This window comes from Phyllostomus hastatus, unplaced genomic scaffold (genome assembly GCF_019186645.2).
Source record: "Phyllostomus hastatus isolate PE091 unplaced genomic scaffold, TTU_PhHast_1.1 phas_scaffold_501, whole genome shotgun sequence".
Classification (NCBI taxonomy): domain Eukaryota; kingdom Metazoa; phylum Chordata; class Mammalia; order Chiroptera; family Phyllostomidae; genus Phyllostomus; species Phyllostomus hastatus.
In genome coordinates, this window is record NW_025334033.1 from 28945505 (window position 1) to 28964624 (window position 19120).

Consider the following 19120-nt stretch of genomic DNA (forward strand, 5'->3'; position numbering starts at 1 on the left):
AAGTGTGCAATTCAGTGGTTTTTAGTCTATTCACATCATTCTGTAACCATCACCACAATTTTAGAACATTTTCATCACCCCGAAAGAAACCCTGTATCCATTAGCAGTCACCCCTCATTTCTCCCCAACCCCCAGCCTAGGCAACTAACTACTAATTACTTCAGTCTAAGGGTTTGCCTATTCTGGACAATTCATGTAAATGGAATCACACAATATATGGTCCTTTGGGACTGGATTTTATCACTTAACATAATGTTTTCAAGTTTCATCCATTTTTTAAAAAAAATATTTACTTATTTTTAGACAGAGTGGAAGGGAGGGAGAGAGAGAGGGAGAGAAACATCAATGTGTGGTTGCCTCTCACATGCCCCCCACTGGGGCCCTGGCCAGCAACCTAGGCATGTGCCCAGACTGGGAATCGAACCAGCGACCCTTTGGTTCACAGGCCAGCACTCAATCCTCTGAGCCATACCAGCCAGGGCAAGGTTCATCCATTTTAATGTTAAAAAAATTAATCTGTTGTATGGATATGCCACCAGCTGATGGACATTTAGGTATTTTACAATTTTCATCCATTATGGATAATGCAGTTGTGAATATTAGTGTACAAGTTTTTGTATAAACATGTTCTTAGTGAATTCCAGGTGATGCTGAGTGGGCTAACTCGGGGATCCCAGGTCCACAGGGGAGGTGAGCTTGAGGTCCCCAAGACTGGCAGATGATGGCTGTTGCCACTGTGGGCAGCACTGATAATGCCAACGGCTTCGCTGATGCCGGGAGGAGCACGGAGCCCTTACAGGGGTTACCTATCTAGGGCGTCTGGTTCATGAGATTGGCTGGAAGTGCCAGGCAGTTACAGCCACTCCAGAGAAGAAGAGGAAGGAGAAGGCCCAGATCCGTTCCCAGAGGATAAAACAGCCCACGAAGCTGTGGAAACAGGCCGAAAAGAATGTGGAGAAGAAAATTGAGATACACAGAGGTCCTCAAGACTCCTGGACTCCTGGTCTGAGTCCAATAAAATTAACTGTTAATTCCTAAACAAACAAGCAAACAAGAAAAAAACAAAACCATGTTTTCATTTGTCTTGAATGTGTATATCCAGGAATGGAACTGCTGGGTCTTGGGTTTTACAGTGACTGTATGTTCAGCCTTTTGAGGAACTGACAGGCTGTTTCTCACAGCAGCCATCCCATTCTCTCATTCCTGCCAGCAGCGTGCGAGGGTTCTGATTTCCTCCACTTGCCTGCCAACACTTGCTATTATCTGACTCTTTGATTCTAGCCATCCTAGTGGGAGTGAGCTGATTTCTCCTGTGGTTTTACTTTTCCTTTCTTTCATGTGTTTATTGGCCATTTGTCTATATTCTTTTTTTAAAAAAATAATTTATTGCCTGGCTGGTGTAGCTCAGTGGATTGAGCATGGACCTGAGAACCAAAGGGTTGCCGGTTCAATTCCCAGTCAGGGCACAGGCCTGGGTTGTGGGCCAGGTCCCCAGTAGGGGGCTCTTGAGATACAATCACACATTGATGTTTCCCTTTCTCCTTCCCTTCCCTTCTTTCTGAAAATAAATAAATAAAATGTTTTAAAATATTTTATTTATTTACTTTTAGAGAGAGGGGAAGGGAGAGAGACATCAATGTGCTGGAGACACATGGGTCGGTTGCCTCTCGCTCTCTCCTTGCTCATGCCTAATGGGGGCCGGTGCTCAGTCCACGGAGCCACGCCTGCCAGGCCCACTTGTGAATATTCTTTAGAGAAATGTCTATTCAGACCCTTTGCCCATTTTAAATTGGGTTACTTGTATACTTATTATTGAATTATTATCAAATTATAAGGGTTCTTTATATTTTCTAGATACAAGTTCCTTATCAGAGACATAACTGGCAATTACTTCCTCCCATTCTGTGGCTTTGCATTTTCTTGATGGTGTTACTTGACGCACAAAAGTTTTAAATTTTGATGGTATTCAATTTATCCATTTTTTTCCTTTTTTGATTATGCTTTTGGCATCACATCAAGGAACTATTGCCTCATTGAGAGTCAAGCTGGGCTGTGGGCATTTTCAAGTGAGGGCCAGGGCCAGACCCTGCATCGGGCAGTGGGCACAGGCCCAGGGTGGCCAGCTGGCGGTCTGTGTGCCCAGGAGCTCCTCCGGCCCACGTCCCTCCTGAGCTCAAGAAGCAAGGCGCCTCCCAGCCTGGCTCCGCCCTCGGCACCCCTCCCAGCCTCTGCTCTCCCCACGCCCTTCCTGCCCTGGGTGGCTCTTCGAGGCCGAGGCCGGGGGAGCACCAGGACTCAGGACCAGTCCTTGTAACACCTCTTTGTGGGAGGGCATGGGTTTTGATGTCCCCCTCCCTGATGCCAGCCTGAGTCCAGAGCTCAGGACAGTCCCTCTCATCCCTGGTGGCTCCCACTCCTCCATTTCCTGTCTCCAGTCCAACTTCCCCTGACCTGGGCAGGGGGACTGCCCTCACTGCCTCTCCCAGTCCCCAGGTAATAAATGCCTGCCCTCCGTGTTTGAGCCGGCCCCATTCTACCCCTCCCCTCCCTGTGGGCTCTGACTGGGCCCTGGCCAGGCTGAATGGAAAGGGCTCAGGTGGGGGGTGTGTCCTGGGCTCCACCCCTTCTTAGCTCTGCCTCTAATACCCCTGTGACCCTCATGGACTTCTGCCCCTCATGGGCCCTGTATTGCCTCGTCTGTTTCATGAGGGGTCCATGGTCCCTTCCGGCACTGTCATTCTGGCATCTACCATCCTGGGAAGGCAGAGACCTTGGGCTTGCACCAGCTCCCCTTCCCCTTCCCCCCTCCCCCCTCCCCCCACTGTGTGAGGAGAGGGAGCAGGGAGCGGAGAAGCCCCTGTCTAGGTGTTCACAGGAGCCTGGTCCCCCTCCCTGTGGCCTCAGAGCTGGACCCCTGGGCCAATGGTCACTAATAATGGAGATGACCCACAAGCAGTAGTAGGAGTTGGAAGCATTCCCTATGCTCCTCCTCCTCCTCCTCTTCCTCCTCCACAGCCCTTTTTGGGCTGCACCTCCCCTCCCCTCCCCTCACTGGGGCCTCTGGGGGGAGCTCTCCCCTGGGCCCAGCCTCCTCGCTGACACTCTCCACCTGTCCCTCCGGAGTCGTTCTGCGGTAAAACATGTCTGCTCCTCCTCTACTGTACTGCCATCAAGAAAGGGGATCTAATTCCCTCCCCTGGAATATGACCTCCTTGGTGGCTTGCTTCTAATGAATAGAACATGGCAGAGGTGACACTGTGTGACAACCAGGGCTTGAAACGATGACACAATTTCCACCTGGCCCGCGCGCTCCCTCTCTCTCTCTCTCTTTCTCTCTCTCTCTCTCTCTCTCTCAGGACGCCTGCCCTTCCATCCCAGCCACCCTGCTGTGAAGATGCCCAGGCCACATGGAGAAGCTGCATGGAGGTGCTGGGCCTGGCAGCCGGCATCAGCCCCCAGATATGCGAGCCAGGAGCCTTCGGATGGAGCCGGGCGTCAGGCTGCCTCGCCAATGCCGATGCCGAGGGGAGCAGAGGCGGCTGTCCTGCTGAGCCCCGCCCAAACCGCAGACTTGTGAGCAAAACACATGTTAGGGTGAAGCGTGAACTTGCGGGTGGTTTGTTCTGTAGCAGCAGCTCGTTGCAGTGGGCCACCGTCGGTTTCTGCGCAAAGACAGTGTGCGTGCGTTCCTGTGTCTGCACATGTGCATGTGTGCCTGTGCACGTGTGTGTGTGCATTGTGGGGGTCTTCAGCCTGAGGCCTCCAGATTATTTGAGATCTCAGGACCCAGTCTCCAGCTGGGCCTCTCAGCTTGGACATCCATTTCTGCTAAACTCCTAACTGCAACCCTGCTTCTCCCTCTACTTCGGCCCAGTTCAGCGCCTTGTTAGAACAGGCCCTGCCTGCATTTGACATAACTTGTGTGCAGTTTGCATACACCTACATGAGTCCTATTAGGTGGTTTCTAAATGTTTACCTGATGCCTCCATGAGGGAGGTACTGGCATCTCGGACGCTTCGAGGGGACGGGGCCCTGGAGGTTACCTGGTCTATTCTCCCACCCTTGCAGGGCCTGTTTGAACAAAGGACAAATCCACCACCTCCCCAGGCAGCCCTTGGATGGCTGGAGTTGTTGAAGAGTTCCTGTGCTTGTCCTGTTCTGTGTAGAGAAGGGTGACGTAATCTGTCCACATTTGCGTTTAGCTCTTTCCTCAGGGAGAATCAGGCCAAGTCCACCATTTCTCTCCAGCCTCGGCCCCCCCTGCCCCCAGAGGTACAGGACAGGCAAGGTGGCCTCAGGCTCTCTTCCTTCCTCTAGCGTCCACAGCACCATCTGCTCTGGCCTGCCCTCAGCCCCAGCCACCCCAGCAGACTCTCCCAGAAGCGCCAGACCAGGGGCTTTCCAAATTCTTTCAGGAGCAGAACCCTGTTTTCAAGTGAGATCTCACGACGAGGCCAACACAGAAGGCAGAGGAGTGTGGAGCTGCTCCGGGTGAGGGTAGGCAGGAAGAGCAACGCCCCCCAGACGAGGTCCCCAACACCCCTATCCACAGCCAGGGAACCCAGCTTGCAAGCCATTGTCCTGGTCTGCTCCCCTCCACAGGTCCTCTGGGGTGGTGAGCCCCGGTTCTCCCTGTCTGCAGCAGGGGGGCGTTGCCAGTCTGAGCAGTGGCCTGACACCATGCCACGCAGTAAGCCTGAGGCCTGCTGAGCCCCCAAACCCTGGTCAGCACAAGCACCCTTAGGCCAAGGCTCTCCACCTGTCCTAGGCCTCAGCAGCCCCAGACAGCTGCCTTCAGGAGCCTGGGCTGAGGACTGGACAGGGAGGAGTGGAGAGGCCCGGGCCGAGGCTGTGGTGGTGTGCCCTGGAAAGAGTTACTCACTTAGGGCCCCAGTTTCCTTCACTGTGGGGGAGGAAAACAGCCTCTCCTCGCAGACAATGCATGAGAAGTACACGGCCCTGCGCAGCACCTGGCTCCATGCTGGCTGTCCGTACAGAGCTGAGGGCCTGGCCCAGGGTTTCTCTCCGCGGGCTAAGGAGGCGTGGCACGCAGAGGCTGGCCTGGAGGCCAAGCCTGATCTTGCCATCACTGGCTTATCCCTTCTGTAAAATGGAGACAATAACTAGAATATCTACCTCTCGGGGAGGTTGTGAAGATGCGGGAAGCATCCCCACCCGTGGAAAAGACTCAGCATGCATGGTGCCTGTCGGTGGTGGCGGGCAGCCGCAACCCTTCAGGGACCTGGCCCCGTGAGGGTCCGGCCCAGCCTGCACTCACACCCACTCCCCCAGGACCTGACACAGCCACTGAAAACCTCGAGCTTTACTTTGGCAACAGGACTTTTATTCAGTCAAAATGAGTAGCGTGACAAGCGCCAGGCCAAGTCAGGCCAGGTGGTGCCCCCAGACCCACCCTCCCCACGGGGGCGGGGCTAGATGATGAATCGGGGTGCAGAGAGGCCAGTGTGGCGTCCAGGGGCCCTCTGGGAGCCTTGGGGAGCCCTGGGCCTGGGCCCAGCATTTGGGAGAAGAGGCGGACTTCCCTTCTGGGTCCGCTCGGACACGACTGCAGTCTTCTAGGAGAACATCACAAAGTCTACCTTCTTCAGCTAATCAACTAAGGTTCAGGTGAGGGGGTTCCTAGAGGGCTGGGGGTCAGGGGCGTCATTATAGTCTAATCTCACACTTCAGGAATACACTTAATCTTTTTTTCCTTTAAAAAGAAGTTTTCTCTCTGCTATTTAAAAAAATGTTTCTGAGTGTAACCAAAAATAGGTATTTGTTTCCTTGGTTTTCTTTTTTTCTTCTTTAACTATTTCAAAGAACAACACAACAGAAAAGAGAAACAAGAAGTCACAAGAACAAAAGAAGCGTTAAACACACCTCGTATAAAAATAGTTTCCGGCCACATTTGCTGACTGACAGTGGTCGTCCCACTGTCCAGGGGGTGGGCCGAGCTGGCTGCGTCCCACGGCACAGAGGCCCAGGGCACCTCTGCGGAGGATCCCCCCGGCTGCCCCACGCTGCCATGCGCTTGCGCAGTACATTCCAGGGGGCCAGCCTGCGCCGGGGCTCTGCCTCTGGGCGGGACAGGAGGCAGGCTTTGGGGCGATGTCCCACCCTCCCGAGGCCCAGGAGGAGAGAGGGTCGCGGAGAGGGTCTCGGAGACCCCAGTCAGGGGTGAGCTGGCTGACAGGGTCAGAATGGGAGTGGACATACAAGACGAGACAAAACAGCGCAGGTAGCGTGCTGGGAGGTGCCTAGTCTGGAGCAACAGCTTACATTTTCAAGGAACGGATTTTCCTCTCGTATTTGGCTTTTTTTTTTTTTTTTTCACATTTTCTTTGACCAATTCCATCTTTATGTCTCTAGGCCCCGAGAGGCCTACCCTTGGTGACTCAGCCTGTGACCTCCTCTCCGGGGAGAGACACGGGCCTGGGCAGGAGGAGGGGCCAGGGGAGAGGGTCCAGTGATAACTGCGCAGGCCCGGGAGCCAGTGCGCCTTGAGGTAGACGGTTTCTTTCACACCTGGAAGTAGGGAAGTGCTTTTTTTTTTTTTTTGCCTTTTTTTTTTTTTTAAACTCTGGACAACAATGTGGGGAGGGGAGAGGGGCTGCCCATCAAGGGGCTTGAGGTAGGAGTGCATTCGGGGCTCTGTCGGGGAGGGGCCTAGGGCCAGGCCGCTCCCCCAAGGACATTCATTCCGGCTGAGGTAGGTGCTGAGAACCAAACAGCAAAATCCATCCTGAGAAAACAAGGTCAGTGGGGGTGACAGTGTCGGGCCGGCCACAGCAGGGGCATGTTTTTGGAGTCTGATTCACCTTCCTCTCTCTTTTTTTCCATTTTAGGTTTTTTTAAAGAAAACATCAGTTCAGTTCCAAGTCATGTGGGCACCAGGCAGAGGTGAGGGGGCACTAGCCCAAGGAGGGGCTCCTGCAGCAACCCCTCCAGGTGCCGGGGGCTGGGGGGGGCGGTTCCCTGCTGAGGCTTCTTTAGGTCCCGACGACCTGCGGGGCAGTCAGAAACGCTGGGAAGCCCCCACCCGCGTCCCACATGACAGGAAAGTCTTGCCTTTGACCTGAGAATGAGGGGGGTCTCCCCCTCCAGAGCGGGCCAGACACTGGCTACTGCCCCGAGAGAGCGGACTGGGCAGTCGCCTGGGCAGTAGCTGGTGCCGAGCGAGTCGGGGCAGCGTGTCCTTCACTGAGGAGGCTGGAGCCTTGGTCCTGGGGCGGGGGCACCGCTTCGGGGCCGGCAAGGGGGGCCTTGGCCTCCAAAGTCCTCTCCTCCCGGAGGCCGAACCCCTGCAGGGGCAGCGTGGAGAGCTGGGTCTCCTCACACAGGGCGGGGCCCACCGGATCCTGCTGGAAAACGGGCCAGACACACAGGCATCAACATGAGGGCCAGGGGCCCCCAAGCCCTCTGCCCAGAGGCTCGGGCTCTGGGTCCAGCCCCACTCAGGGCTTAGGGTCTTGTTTCGTGTCTGGAGAAGACCTGGAGTTGGGTGAAGGCCAATGGCCAAGGTAAAGAGAGGGCAGGATCGGGAGGTGGTCAGAGCCTCCGAGAGGTAGGGACACTCACCGTGGGTCTGGGGCTGGGGCTGGGGCTGGGGTCGGGCTGGCCTGCGGCCCCACCCGGGGGAAACAGCTGCTCCAGTTCCTTCATGTCCACTCGTTTCTCGTCTCGGCTCAGGTGGCCCCGATCTCCTAGTCTGGCCCCATTCAGTGCCAGGACACCGGGGTCCCTCTGGCCCCGGGGGCCCTGAGGAGGGGACAGCTGGTTTTCTACATCCTTACACAAGAGGACCCTAAGGGGTGAGCCAGGAGTTAGGGGAGGGATGTGGAGTGGGGAGGACAGAAGGACAGAGACAGTGAGCCCGAACTCCCCTCTCCCCCCAAAGCTCCTCCTGCTCCAGGCCGCCCCATCCCAGGTCAGTGCAGCCCCTCTCCCAGGCCCAGCACCCACCTGCCCCTTTGGCCAAACAGGAGGAAGAGGACACAGAAGATGATGCAGGTGACCCCAATGTGGATGCCGATGACGATGCCTGTGGTGGACATCTGGTTGGTGGCTTCCTCCTTCCGGCAGTCGCATGGTGGGCTCAGGGCTGTTTGGTGGGGGGGGAGTGGGTTGGGTTGTGGGCTGTGGTTCTGCTGGTTCTGAAGCGCCCCCAGACACCCAGTCTCTGGGGCTTCTTACCCCCACTTCCACTGCCAAGTCTACTGATCTCTGCCCTTGCCCACGGGACCCCAGCCCAAATTTTCAGTTCTTTTCGCCAGTTATTGAGCACTATGTGCCAGATACTGGGAATAACACTGTATATCCTCGGCATGGCTCTTATAGAGTAGTTATTATTATCCTTCTTTTATAGAGAAAACTGGGGCTCAGAGAGGTTAAGTAACTTGCCCGATGTCACACAGCTGGCATGCTGCACAGCCAAACTTCGAGCTCAAATCTAAGCCTATGTTCTCAGGGGATGCATGCACTCTTCCACCCTCTTACCTTCCCTGGGTCCCTGCTCCCTTCTTCCCTCAGTCCTGGCCTCCCTTCCTGAGTGCCAATGGCCCCACATCCCACCCCCAGCCCTCACCTGTCCTCTCAGAAGCTCCTCTCAAAGACACAAAGCGGACTGTGGCGTTGCCATCACCGTGCTGGTTGTAGGCGAGCAGCTTCACCTCGTACACCACAGTGGGGTCTGTGGGAAAAGCAGGGAGTGCTGCTGAGTGGCCAGCCCCCCACCAGCGGGTGGCTCTATCCTAGCAGGGAAACAGAGGTGACTCCTGCGCCCCACCTCCTGGCCCGAGGCACGGCACCCCTGCCGGGCTCCCCAGGCCCAGGCTGTGTCCGCCTCACCGAGCTGGCTGAGGTTGTAGGAGGAGACAGTCCCAGGCAGCAGGATGGGGCCAGTGAAGGAGGCCTTGCTGGCTGGGCGGTAAAACAGCTTGAAGCCGCCCTCATGCTGGGCTAGCCGGGGCCAGGGCTCCCACAGCAGCTGCAGAGTGGAGCCGCCCAGGACTCGCACTGACAGTGCAGGAGGGGCGGGCGCTGTGGGCAGAGAAGGAGGCCAAGACGTGAGGGCTTCTTCCACCTTCCACCCGTGACCCACACCCCCACGAGCTCGACAGCTCTCTGGCTTCTGACCCCAGCTTGCCCAAACAGCAGCTTCACATGAATTAGAAAAGACAGAACCAGCCCCACTGGGCCTGTGTGGTGCACGACCTGAACAAGCATGCACGTGGTTCCACTCTAATGCCCCAGTGTCTGCAGATTGGTACGCCACAGACAACCAGGCCTCACCTTCACCTGGGGTGCTGACCAGCGTGGGGGGCGAGGCCGAGCTGGCCCCCCTCGGCGTGTAGGCCTTGATGTAGAAGCTGTAGGCCGTGGAGGGCTCCAGGTCGCTCACCAGGTGCTGAAAGGTGCTCTTGCTGACTGCTTCCTGATACTCCAGCTCTGGTGGGTCTGGGGAGGCGAAGGGCAGTGTGAGGGGCAGCGGGAGGCCTCCCAGCACCGGTGAAAGGAGAGTGGCCAGGGTGCAGGGGGAGAAAGAACGGAAGGTGTTGGGTCAGGACGCGCAGATGGAAGGGGATGAGAAGCAGCGGGTAAGGGGCAGGGGCTGCCGAGCCCGCCTGGCCCCCGCGGCCCCCGCGCACCAGCAGCCTTCCGGATGTGCAGGACATAGCCGATGATCTCCTTGGTGTTGGCCAGGGGCTCACTCCAGGACACGCGGACCTCAGTGGACGACACGGAGACCGCTCTCACGTTGATGGGGGGCCCGGGCAGCCCCTCGGCCCACAGTACGGTCAGCCTCGCACTGGCCTGTGAGGAGCCAGCACTGTTCTCGGCCACACACTGGTAGATGGCCTCATCTTCGGGGCCGATTCCAGAAATGGTCAGGGTGCTGCAGGGGGAGGGAGAGCCTCAGGCCCCAGCCCCCTCCCAGAGGCCCCCTGCCGGTGGCCAAACCCCCCATTTGAGAGATGAGGAAGCTGAGCCCCTCCGGAAAGCAAACGACACGCCTGGGGTCTCCCAGCAGGTCAGCGGCAGGTCTGAGGCTCAAACCCAAGATTCCAATTCCCGGCTCGGCGCCCAACCCCAGCGCACACCACACACCACACACCACACACCACACACACACACACACACACACACACACACACACATGCCTGTTGTTATTCTTGAGCCTGACGTGGCCTCCGGGCCCCAGCACCTGTCCATTCTTCAACCATGTGACGTGAGGGGGCGGCTCGCCCTGCGCTTGGCACGTGAACATGGCAGTGGTCCCAGCTGGCCTGGAGATGGACTGGGGGTGCTGGACAAACTCTGCTGGGGCTGGACGGGGAGCACAGCGAGGCGGGTGGGGCAGTGAGGGTCAGGGGAGGCGGGCTGAGACAGCTGTGAGCGCAGGGGTGAGGAAAGGGGACAGGGGGACAGGGTGGGCTCCCAACACACTCTCCTTGGAGGGTCCTCCGGGTGGGCCCCAGGCTATGACATGGGGGCAGGCCCCTCTTCCCTCCACCCCAGAGGCAGACCCCAGAGAGGACTCCATTTTAATGACTGTTTAAAAGACTGACATTTGTATCCGAAAGCAATCAAGCTGAGCTCCCTGTTCAGGAAATTGTTAAATAAATAAATGTGCTAATAGGTTCGGCTGCACCTCCAAGGCTGTAATGAAGGGGAGATGGATGAGCCCGCAGTGCCAGCCCGCCTCCGCCCCTGCATTCAATCCCGCTCTCCTCCAATCCCAGGCCCGGAGCCTCCATTAGCACCCGAGAAATGAAATGCTCCATCACTTTCATTTGGACAGATTAACGGCACATGGAATGCTAAACAAACGGGCATTTAAGTCCCTAGCACCCTCCTGCCACCCCTTCCCCAGCTCTGCAGGAGGGCACGAGTGCAGGCAAGCCCTGGGAAAGGGAGTCGCAGCCCGGTCCGGTCGAGCCTCAGGGCAGGAGGGTGGACGCAACGGCCCGGTCAGCTGCAGAGGCGCTGCAGTGGGAGTGGAGCCCAGCTGTGTGTGTGAGGTGGGAGCTGGGGTGTGCGTGTGAAAATGACAGACACGCTGAGAGCACACAGGCAGGTGTGGAAGTGTGGAAGTGCCGCACGTGTGAATGAAAACAGCACGTGGTGCAAGGGACACGTGTGAGCGACACAGGGGAAACCAGCTGAGGTTATAAAGTGGGGGTGACTGGGGAGGGTGTGCTGGCAGCTGGGGGGGCACACGGGGTCCCATGGCCAGAGCCCTCCCGTTGCCAGCACACGCATTCCTGAGGGGGAGGGGAGAGCTGTCCCTGGGGCCGGGGAGGAACGGGGACTGGGTGGGAACCTGAGTGAGTCCAGGGTCCTGGGCTTGGGCCAGGGGTGTTGATGGGCCAAGGAACAGGGCAGGAGGAGGGGCTGCGTGGGAGTCCCATGCCCCCTCACCCAGGGGTAGGGGGGCAGGTACCTTGCACCACCAGCCGGCCCTGTGCCGTTCTTCTCACCCGGGTGCCGGGCCTGTTGGCCGCGCAGACGTAGACGCCCGAGTGCTGGACGGTCACGTCTGAGATGATGAGGTTCCCTGTGCCCAGCACCTGGATGCCCTCCACCCCGATGGGGCGGCCATCTGGGGAGGAAGGGGGCTGGATATGAGGGGGGGTCCAGGAGACGGTGCGGAAGAGGCGGCTGTTTGGGGGGGACGCTCCAGGCTGCGAGCAGGCCGGCCAACCGTCCAGGGGCCCCAGTCTGCAACTCAGCACCTTCCCTCCTCAGCATCACGGCATCACGTGGCGGCACCGCGGAGGTGGCGGGAGCCGCACACAGAACCCCAGCGGTGGGGACCTGGGTCCTAATTCTGGCATTCTCACTGACACAGTGGTGGCCTTCAAGTCCCTCCCTCCAGTTTCCCAACCAGGGAATTAAGGGGGTTGATTAACTAGGCCTTTCCCAGCCTGACTTGTCCCTCTTGAAAAGAGGTCGGTGGTCAAACATCCATTCTGCTCCTGGCCTGTCGCAATGCCCATTACTACAAAGGCTCAGAGAGTCCTGCGGCAGAAGGACCTGGTTAACTCTGTTCCCTAAACTTGTTAGACTACCAAGCTATTCTTTCCCTCTGCAGAGCACGCTTTGGGAGACGTTGGGCCAGATGGCCCTTGCAGGGCCCATGGGCTCCTCCTAATGGTGAGACCACTATTTCCAGTCTCTCCCAGGGACCAGACCCTCCCCCCACCCCAGGATCAGATTAGCACAGTCAGAATGCAAGGAGACAGCTCCCCATTCAGTCCCTGAAGTGGTGAAATCTACTCCATTATCCTGCCTGCTGCCCCCTCCTTCCCCAATCACTCAGCTGCTACAATGTGGCGCAGTCTCCCTGTGAATGCCCACCCCACCCTGCCCCTCCAGACTCTGCTTCCCCCGTGACCTTTCTGCTTAGACAATGTGGGCCCATCTGCATCCTTTCATTTCTCTCCTTCAGCTGCCTAGGGATTTAGGCCTGGGATTTCGGGGGCCAGGCTAGAGACCAGGGAGCCCAGAGTAAGGGTGTGACAACTGGCCGATATTTTGAGGGGTCTGGGATCGCAGAGCTAGGGTATACGGCCAGGGCGCAGAGGGCAGAGGTGAGCAAGGAGAAGAGACCACAGTGCTGAGCGCTGTAGAGGGTTTCTGGGCGGGGCGGGGGTGCCCAGTGTGCTGAGGCTGGACGAGAAAAAGGTAACCCGGGGAGCTAAGCCATCCGGGCAGGGGGAGGGAGAATGCAGCGAGCAGGCGGACCTCCAGCAGACCTCCCTGGTACTGCCAAGGAGAGGGAACTAACCACCCCCCGCCCCCCCACAGGCCTTGCAGAGACAAGACCCCCGCGGAGAACAAACAGGATTCACAGTCCCCCAGAGCTGGGTGATGAGACTGGCCCTCCCGGGGGGTGGGACCGGGGTGGGAGAGGCAGGGGCTCTGGGACGAGGCTCACCCAGGCGGCTCCAGGACACAATGGGGCGCGGGTTGCCCGTGGCGACACACTCCAGCACCGCGGTCTGGTGCACGGTCAGGGTGAGGTTCTCAGGCCCCACGAGGATCATAGGCTCCTTGTAGGCCCCGGAGCCCGAGCCTGGGGTGAAGATGCCACATTTCTTCACTTCAGCTGGGACCCTTCCTAGCTCCTCCCCCACCCACAACACAGGACGTGGCAGCGGAGAACAAGCTCCAGCCCAGAAACCGGGTCCTACAGGCGCAGGGGTGATGCCAGGGGCCTGGGACATCGCTCACACCCGTCCCTCTGCTCCTGTCCCCGCAGCCTCCAGCGTCAGCAGGGGCCGGGCTTCCCCAGGTGGAACCGAGCCAGGGTGCAGACCTTGGACTCCACCTGAACCCTCATTGCCAGGAGCCCACAGCTTTGGGCTTCGGAGGTACCCTGTCTGCCCTTGGCCGACCAGTCTCAGGGGCGAGCTGAAGGGGGACCGATCTGAGGGTGGGGAGAAGTCAGGAGGCTGGTCGGGAGAGGGACTAGGCAGGGCGAAGGACCCTCACCTGACACAGTGAGCCTGGCCCCGTGGCTGACACGGACACTGGCAATGTTCGAGGCCACACAATGGAAGACGCCACTGTCTTCTGCTCGAAGTCCCGTGATCTGCAGGACGCCCTTGGGCAGCAGTGTGTACCTGTTGAGGAGGGGGGCACAGCTGACCACCAGCACAGCCACTGGCACCGTTGGCCACAGGAACACTGCACATCACAGGCACACCAGGCACCAGGTGCTGTTCCATGTCACCGTCGTCATCGCAGACACACTTGGACCCTTGCAGGTGGGCGCGCCCATAATTCCCGCCTCGACAACAGTCACACACAGTCCCCCTTATGGATATGTCCACGAGCATCAAGTCCGGGCCCCACCAGCCATGCGGACACTCAGGCTCAACACGGCTGCAGAAGCCCCATGCCAGAGCAGGCGGGAGGTCCCTCCTCCAGCGTTCCCACACGGGGCTCACCTCTCGTTGTCCGTATCGATGGGAACTCTGTTCTTCTCCCACATGATCAGGGGCTTGGGGAGGCCATGGATCTGGCACTGGAAGCGGGCCACGCCGCCCTCCTCCCCCGCGACGGCCTGGGGATGCACGTGGAAGTCCGACATGGCTGGTGGGAGACAGGGAGGTGCGTGTGGGAGAGGCGCCCTGCCGAGGAGCAGAGGGCAGGGGTGGGGGGTCACAGGCTAGTGCCCTGGGACCCAGGAGCTCATCCCACTGGGGGCGGGGGTGGTCCTAGCACTGGCAGATGCACCGCATCAGCCCGGGACGCGTCAGCACTTATCCAGCCTCCCATCGTGGGAAACGTTTCCCCCCCAAGGGGTCGTACAGGCTGGGCTGGCACAGTTAGAGAAAGATCTGGATAAATTCTTGGATGACGAACCCCTAACCGGGAAATCTTGGGCTGCTGACCCACAAAGGCCAGCCAGAGAAAGCCCTGCTTCTGAGTTCTGCTGCCTACTTTTTCCACTGCTTCCTAATGCACTTTTATAAATTCCTTCTCGGCAAGGCCTCCGTGTTCTGCTGCATGTTTTACAGAACAGGAAACTCGGCCCAGAGAGGGAAGCAAGTAGTCCGGGTGCTGCCCAGCACCCAGCAGTGTTCTCCACCTTTCCTCACCAACCCCCATCCCCTGTTCTTCTGCGGCTTTTAGAGATACCCCAAGGGGGTGGTATTTCCACCCAAGGTGACAGAAGACTGTCAGACCTACCAATCTACATCTCAATGCATCATATATATTCAGGGGCCCCTTTCCCACCTTTTGGGAATCTGGATGCTTGAAGACTGGTCTGCAGAGGCCGGTGTAGTGGGGGCTGTGGCATACCCCCACCCCATTTTAGGCTGGTTAAGTGTTCCCTCCCACCCTCGTTCCCCTCCCATCCCCAAACCTCACCCTGTAAAGCCTGGGGAAAGGGCCCCTCCCTCTCGGGTTCCCAGCTTCAGCACCAGGGCTGTGATTTCATTAAAATCCACTTTGCTTCAAGTGCGGGAAGGCAGCTCACCATCTGTCCAGGCAGGCAGCACCTCCCCTCCGGCACTCCATCAACTGGGACAGTCGTCCCCTCCCAGGGCCCCTCCCCCCACTGCAGCCGGGGTGCTAGGGCTGGTTCTGGCTCCTGCTCCCGGCTCCCTGGCATGGGTGGGCACGCCCTGTCTCAGACCCCCTCAATCCGCAAGCTTGTTCTGGACTCCAAGGCAGCCCCGAAAGGCAGAGCCTTTGTGCCCTTCTTCCCAGAGCCTCTGGGGACTGATTCTTTTGTGGCATGTTCTCCATCTCATTTGCATGTGGTTCATTAAATATAAACATGCATAAAAATTCCCTGCCCTGCCTCCTCCTCTTTCAGGGCCTCCAGGGAACCGGCTGATGGGTGTGAGCGCCTCCTCGCACAGGAGTATGGGGCCGTGTCTGGCAGGAGGATGTGGTTGTCCCCGTGTGCGTGGTCTGAGTGTCACAGCTGGATGTGAATGGGGGTCTGTATCCCCCGGCTCCTGTGACTGGTGTGTGATTCTGGTAATCAATCACATGTGTTCCCTTGTAGGTATGGTCCTTACAAACAGCACCTTGGGGCTCTCAGAGTAGGAGGTGGGGGCAAGTGCCCCAGCTGGTGTCTCCATCAGGCTTGCTCGAGGATTCCCCTGGGAGCCCCGGGGAGGTCAGCCTGCCCTGTCTAAAGCCATAGGCTGTTTGGACAAGGGCCTGCAGGTCAGCCCAGGGACTTGGGGGTGGGGGCTGAGGCACTGCTGGGGCCCCTCTGCGGCCTCCAGGCCGCTGTGCCTCTCAACCTCCAGGGCATGGCTGGAAATGGGCCTGCTGAGCAGAGAGGGCACCCAGGCTCCTGGGTGCGGGGTGGGGAGGTCTCTGCCTGCTGGGCCCTGCCCATTCAGGAGCTGGGGAGCTGCCTGCCCCTCCTCACTCCAGCTGGAGAGGAGCTCACAGACCCCCAGGGTCCAGGGGCGGGGACTAAAGGCTCTGCTGACTGCAGATGCCTTCTCATTAAGGAACTGAATCCTTTTGTGTTTCTAGCCCCTGTTCTGGGGTCCCTGGAGGCACCTGGAGCCAGGAACTGGCCTGAGGAGAGATACAAGGGATGTGGCTGCTTCCTTACTGAGGAGTGGGGGCACTGGGGATGGAGAAAGTCTGGCCTCTACCACTCAGCTCCTCCTTCTCCCCCCAAACGAAACAACAGCAGCAGCACGGATTAAATGTGACACTGGGGAGGAATGCTCGACGGGAGCGGGCAGGTGGTAGCTGCGGAGCCAGTCTGCGCCTCCTCACAGGTACAGCAGGACTCCCCAGGGTCCCCTGGGGCCCTTGGATACGGAGGAGCCCCTCCCTGCTCAGGGCCCCACGCTTCCCTTCCATCAGACAGCAGCGCCCTGCTGTGCCTCTCTGTCTGCGTTACTCAGCTGCAGTTCTGCCAAACATTTCATTTGAAGGGTAGCTTTGCCTTTAAAAGTGCTTGAAAACCACTCATCTAAAGCCAACCCCTTCATTTTATGAAGGGTGACCTAAGGCCCAGGCCCAGCTGGTGGCTCTACCAGACCGGAATCAGAATTCCCATGTCCTAGGCCCTCTACTGGGATGTCCTTTTATTCTCCAGCAAGCTGTCCACTCTCCAAGGGCAGGTAAGTCCAGAGGGAACTACAGGTTGGACTGGAGTCTTCTCACTGGTTGTGCTGGGAGGAGGACCGTGCTGGAAGTTGCAGGGAGGATTAAGAGCCCTAGAGATGGTTCTTCAGTCCCATCGCTTAGAGCCCAGCTGGTTACACAGATGTGGTCCAGGGAAGGTGGGCACGATAGGGAGATGTAGTCCTCTGTATCAGAGGCTCCTTCCCTCCCCGTCCTCACAGCCCGCCCACCCCTCTGATCTGCCCTGCACGTCCCTTGGGTGTCCCGGGGATGGCCGTGTCCGAGGGCCAGTCCTCTCATCTGTGAATGAAGAGGCGAGCCGGCGGGCACTCTTTGGGGCCTTCCAGCTCCGACTCCTGCCACGTTCACGAACAGGCCTTCGTCCACACGTGGCTGGGGTTTCTTGGAATATTCCACTCACTCCTAATTCACAGGTCACAGCACTTTTTTCTTTAGGAAGTCAGGGGACAGTTTTGGGGAGCCATTTAGGCCTTCTCCAGTCTTTCAGAGTGGGACATGCTTGGTTTACAAATCTGCTTCTGCTCTGGCTTGTGCTAGCAGGACACAGAGCCTGGGGCGGGGGCGGGGGGGGGGTGCTGTGCCTCACTGCATCTCTCAGGGCAGAGGGCCCTTGGGCAAGCGTGGGGATGTGGGGCTGAGGGTCAGGCCCCTGAGCACCCTGAGCCCCGAACAAGTCATCCTGGAGGCCACGGTGGGGTTGATAATGGTGTGCACAGGTTACAGACACTAGCTGTGGCTGGTGTTGGTGGTATTTTGTCAGTGGCTGGTGGACATGAAGGCGGTGCTGTGGCTGTTGATGCTTTATGCTCCTGCTAACACCTCGGTCAGGTAGGGACAGTCTTTGGTCCCTCACACGAGCTGGGTGATGAGAGGAAGTAATTTAGGTCAGTGGCTGGAAGGCCCTTCCAGTGTAAGGGCCAGAGCGAGCGACCAGGTAAACAAAGGCCTGCTTAGGGAGCAGTTGTGGAAAAAGAAGAAACACCTTTGTCCCCAAGCAATCTGGGAAGGAATCTCCTAGCCCCTCTCTACCTTGACCTTGGGTAGAGCCAGGCCACAGGGAAAGACAAGGGCAGAGAGTGAGCCCAGCAATCCACCCAGCTAGCTAGGAGAGAACAGAAACAGGCAGGAAACGACTCCTGGACACCCCTATAAATCACCCCGAGGGGAGGGGTCTCCTAGAGTGAGATCTAGAGTGGCTCGGGGAGGGGAGGGAGGCTTTCTTCCTGGTGCAGGACCTCTGGCGAGGTCAGGCCTGGATCTGATTAGACAGGCTCCAGGGGGACGCTGAGGGGCAGCGAAGGGTCGAGGCAGAGCGCTGGGAAGGAAGCTGGCAGCTCCCCCGAGCCCAGCCTCCCACCCTGTGGCTACAGCCAGACTCTTATCCGGTGTGTGATGACAAAAAGATCAATGGGCGTGTTGGGATGCAGAGTTCAAAACAGCCTTTGCAAAAGCCGTGCCACTGGGGGTCCGCGGCACAGACTGTCTGCACTCACAGTCACTCGAGAGGAACAACCACGAGCTCCATGCTCTTCCCAAGGTCACCAAGGCCAGCCCCTCCCGATGCCCATTCCTGCCAAGGACGGAGGACACGCAGCCTCCTGGGTGCTCAGCCCCTTCTCAGGCAGCTTGGGTCATCATAACGTTTCTCCATAAACCAGGGACGTGTCTGAAGCCCACATGCTTCTACCCACTGTTCCAACTTCCCCTCCAGAATCACATTTTCCAGCATAGTAGCAGCCAGCTGTGAAGCCCCTAAAATGTGGCAGTCCAACCTGCGATGGCTGTCAGGATAAAATATACCCTGGATGTCAAAGACTGTGCATAAATAAAAAGACACTAAACATTAGGGAAAAGCACATCACAATCATAATGAGATGCTACCTCATTCCCATTAGGATGGCTACTATTAAAAAAAGAGGAAACCAAAGGAAAACCAGAAACAACAGAAGATAAGCACGTAGAGAAACTCGCACCCCTGTGTACGGTGGGTGGGAATGTAAAATGCTACAGCCGCTGTGGAAAACAGTATGGTGGGTCCTCAAAACAAATAAATAGAATTACACATAACCCTGCAATCCTGCTTCTTGGTATATATCTGGAGAATCAAAAGACACACACTGTGCGACTCCACTTGTACGAGGTACCCAGGGCCTTCACGTTCACAGAGACAGAAAGGAGAAGGCCGCCGCCAGGGGCCGGGAGAGGGGCCGGGGAGGTGGTGACTCGGTGTCCTGGGGAAAAGGGCAGGGACAGTTTTCACAACGACGCGAATGGGCTGAGGCCACAGAACGGGGACGCTGAAGCACAGTCAGGGCAGTACATGTTTTACTCTTGTGTGTTTTCACCAGAATAAGACAATGCATAATTTAAGTTGATAATAATAAGCAATTAAAATGTTGACTTTAAGTTGAAATAATATTTAAAATTTTAAAGACAGCCCCAAAGTATGAAAATATTATTAGTAATTACAAATAAT

General features: G+C 57.7%; 1 protein-coding gene and 1 non-coding gene across 2 annotated transcripts in view; one reads left to right on the plus strand and one right to left on the minus strand.

Annotated features, from left to right (window-relative positions):
* Window positions 1-713: 713 nt before the first annotated feature.
* LOC123809020 lies at window positions 714-780 on the plus strand. Its single transcript, XR_006783896.1, has one exon. It is a non-coding gene; the product is annotated as a small nucleolar RNA SNORD35 (small nucleolar RNA).
* A 6238-nt stretch (window positions 781-7018) lies between these two features.
* IGDCC3 (immunoglobulin superfamily DCC subclass member 3) overlaps window positions 7019-19120 on the minus strand; it is a 38777-nt gene continuing 26675 nt past the window's right edge. Inside the window, exons 3-14 of the mRNA XM_045823388.1 lie at window positions 13959-14103; window positions 13501-13631; window positions 12944-13081; window positions 11447-11605; window positions 10164-10329; window positions 9651-9898; window positions 9295-9459; window positions 8851-9042; window positions 8588-8692; window positions 7966-8104; window positions 7582-7807; window positions 7019-7364 (exon numbers count right to left, since the gene is read on the minus strand). Coding sequence (XP_045679344.1) covers window positions 7125-7364; window positions 7582-7807; window positions 7966-8104; window positions 8588-8692; window positions 8851-9042; window positions 9295-9459; window positions 9651-9898; window positions 10164-10329; window positions 11447-11605; window positions 12944-13081; window positions 13501-13631; window positions 13959-14103 — 2054 coding nt within the window. The 3' untranslated portion in view covers window positions 7019-7124. The remainder of the gene's footprint in view (window positions 7365-7581; window positions 7808-7965; window positions 8105-8587; window positions 8693-8850; window positions 9043-9294; window positions 9460-9650; window positions 9899-10163; window positions 10330-11446; window positions 11606-12943; window positions 13082-13500; window positions 13632-13958; window positions 14104-19120) is intronic.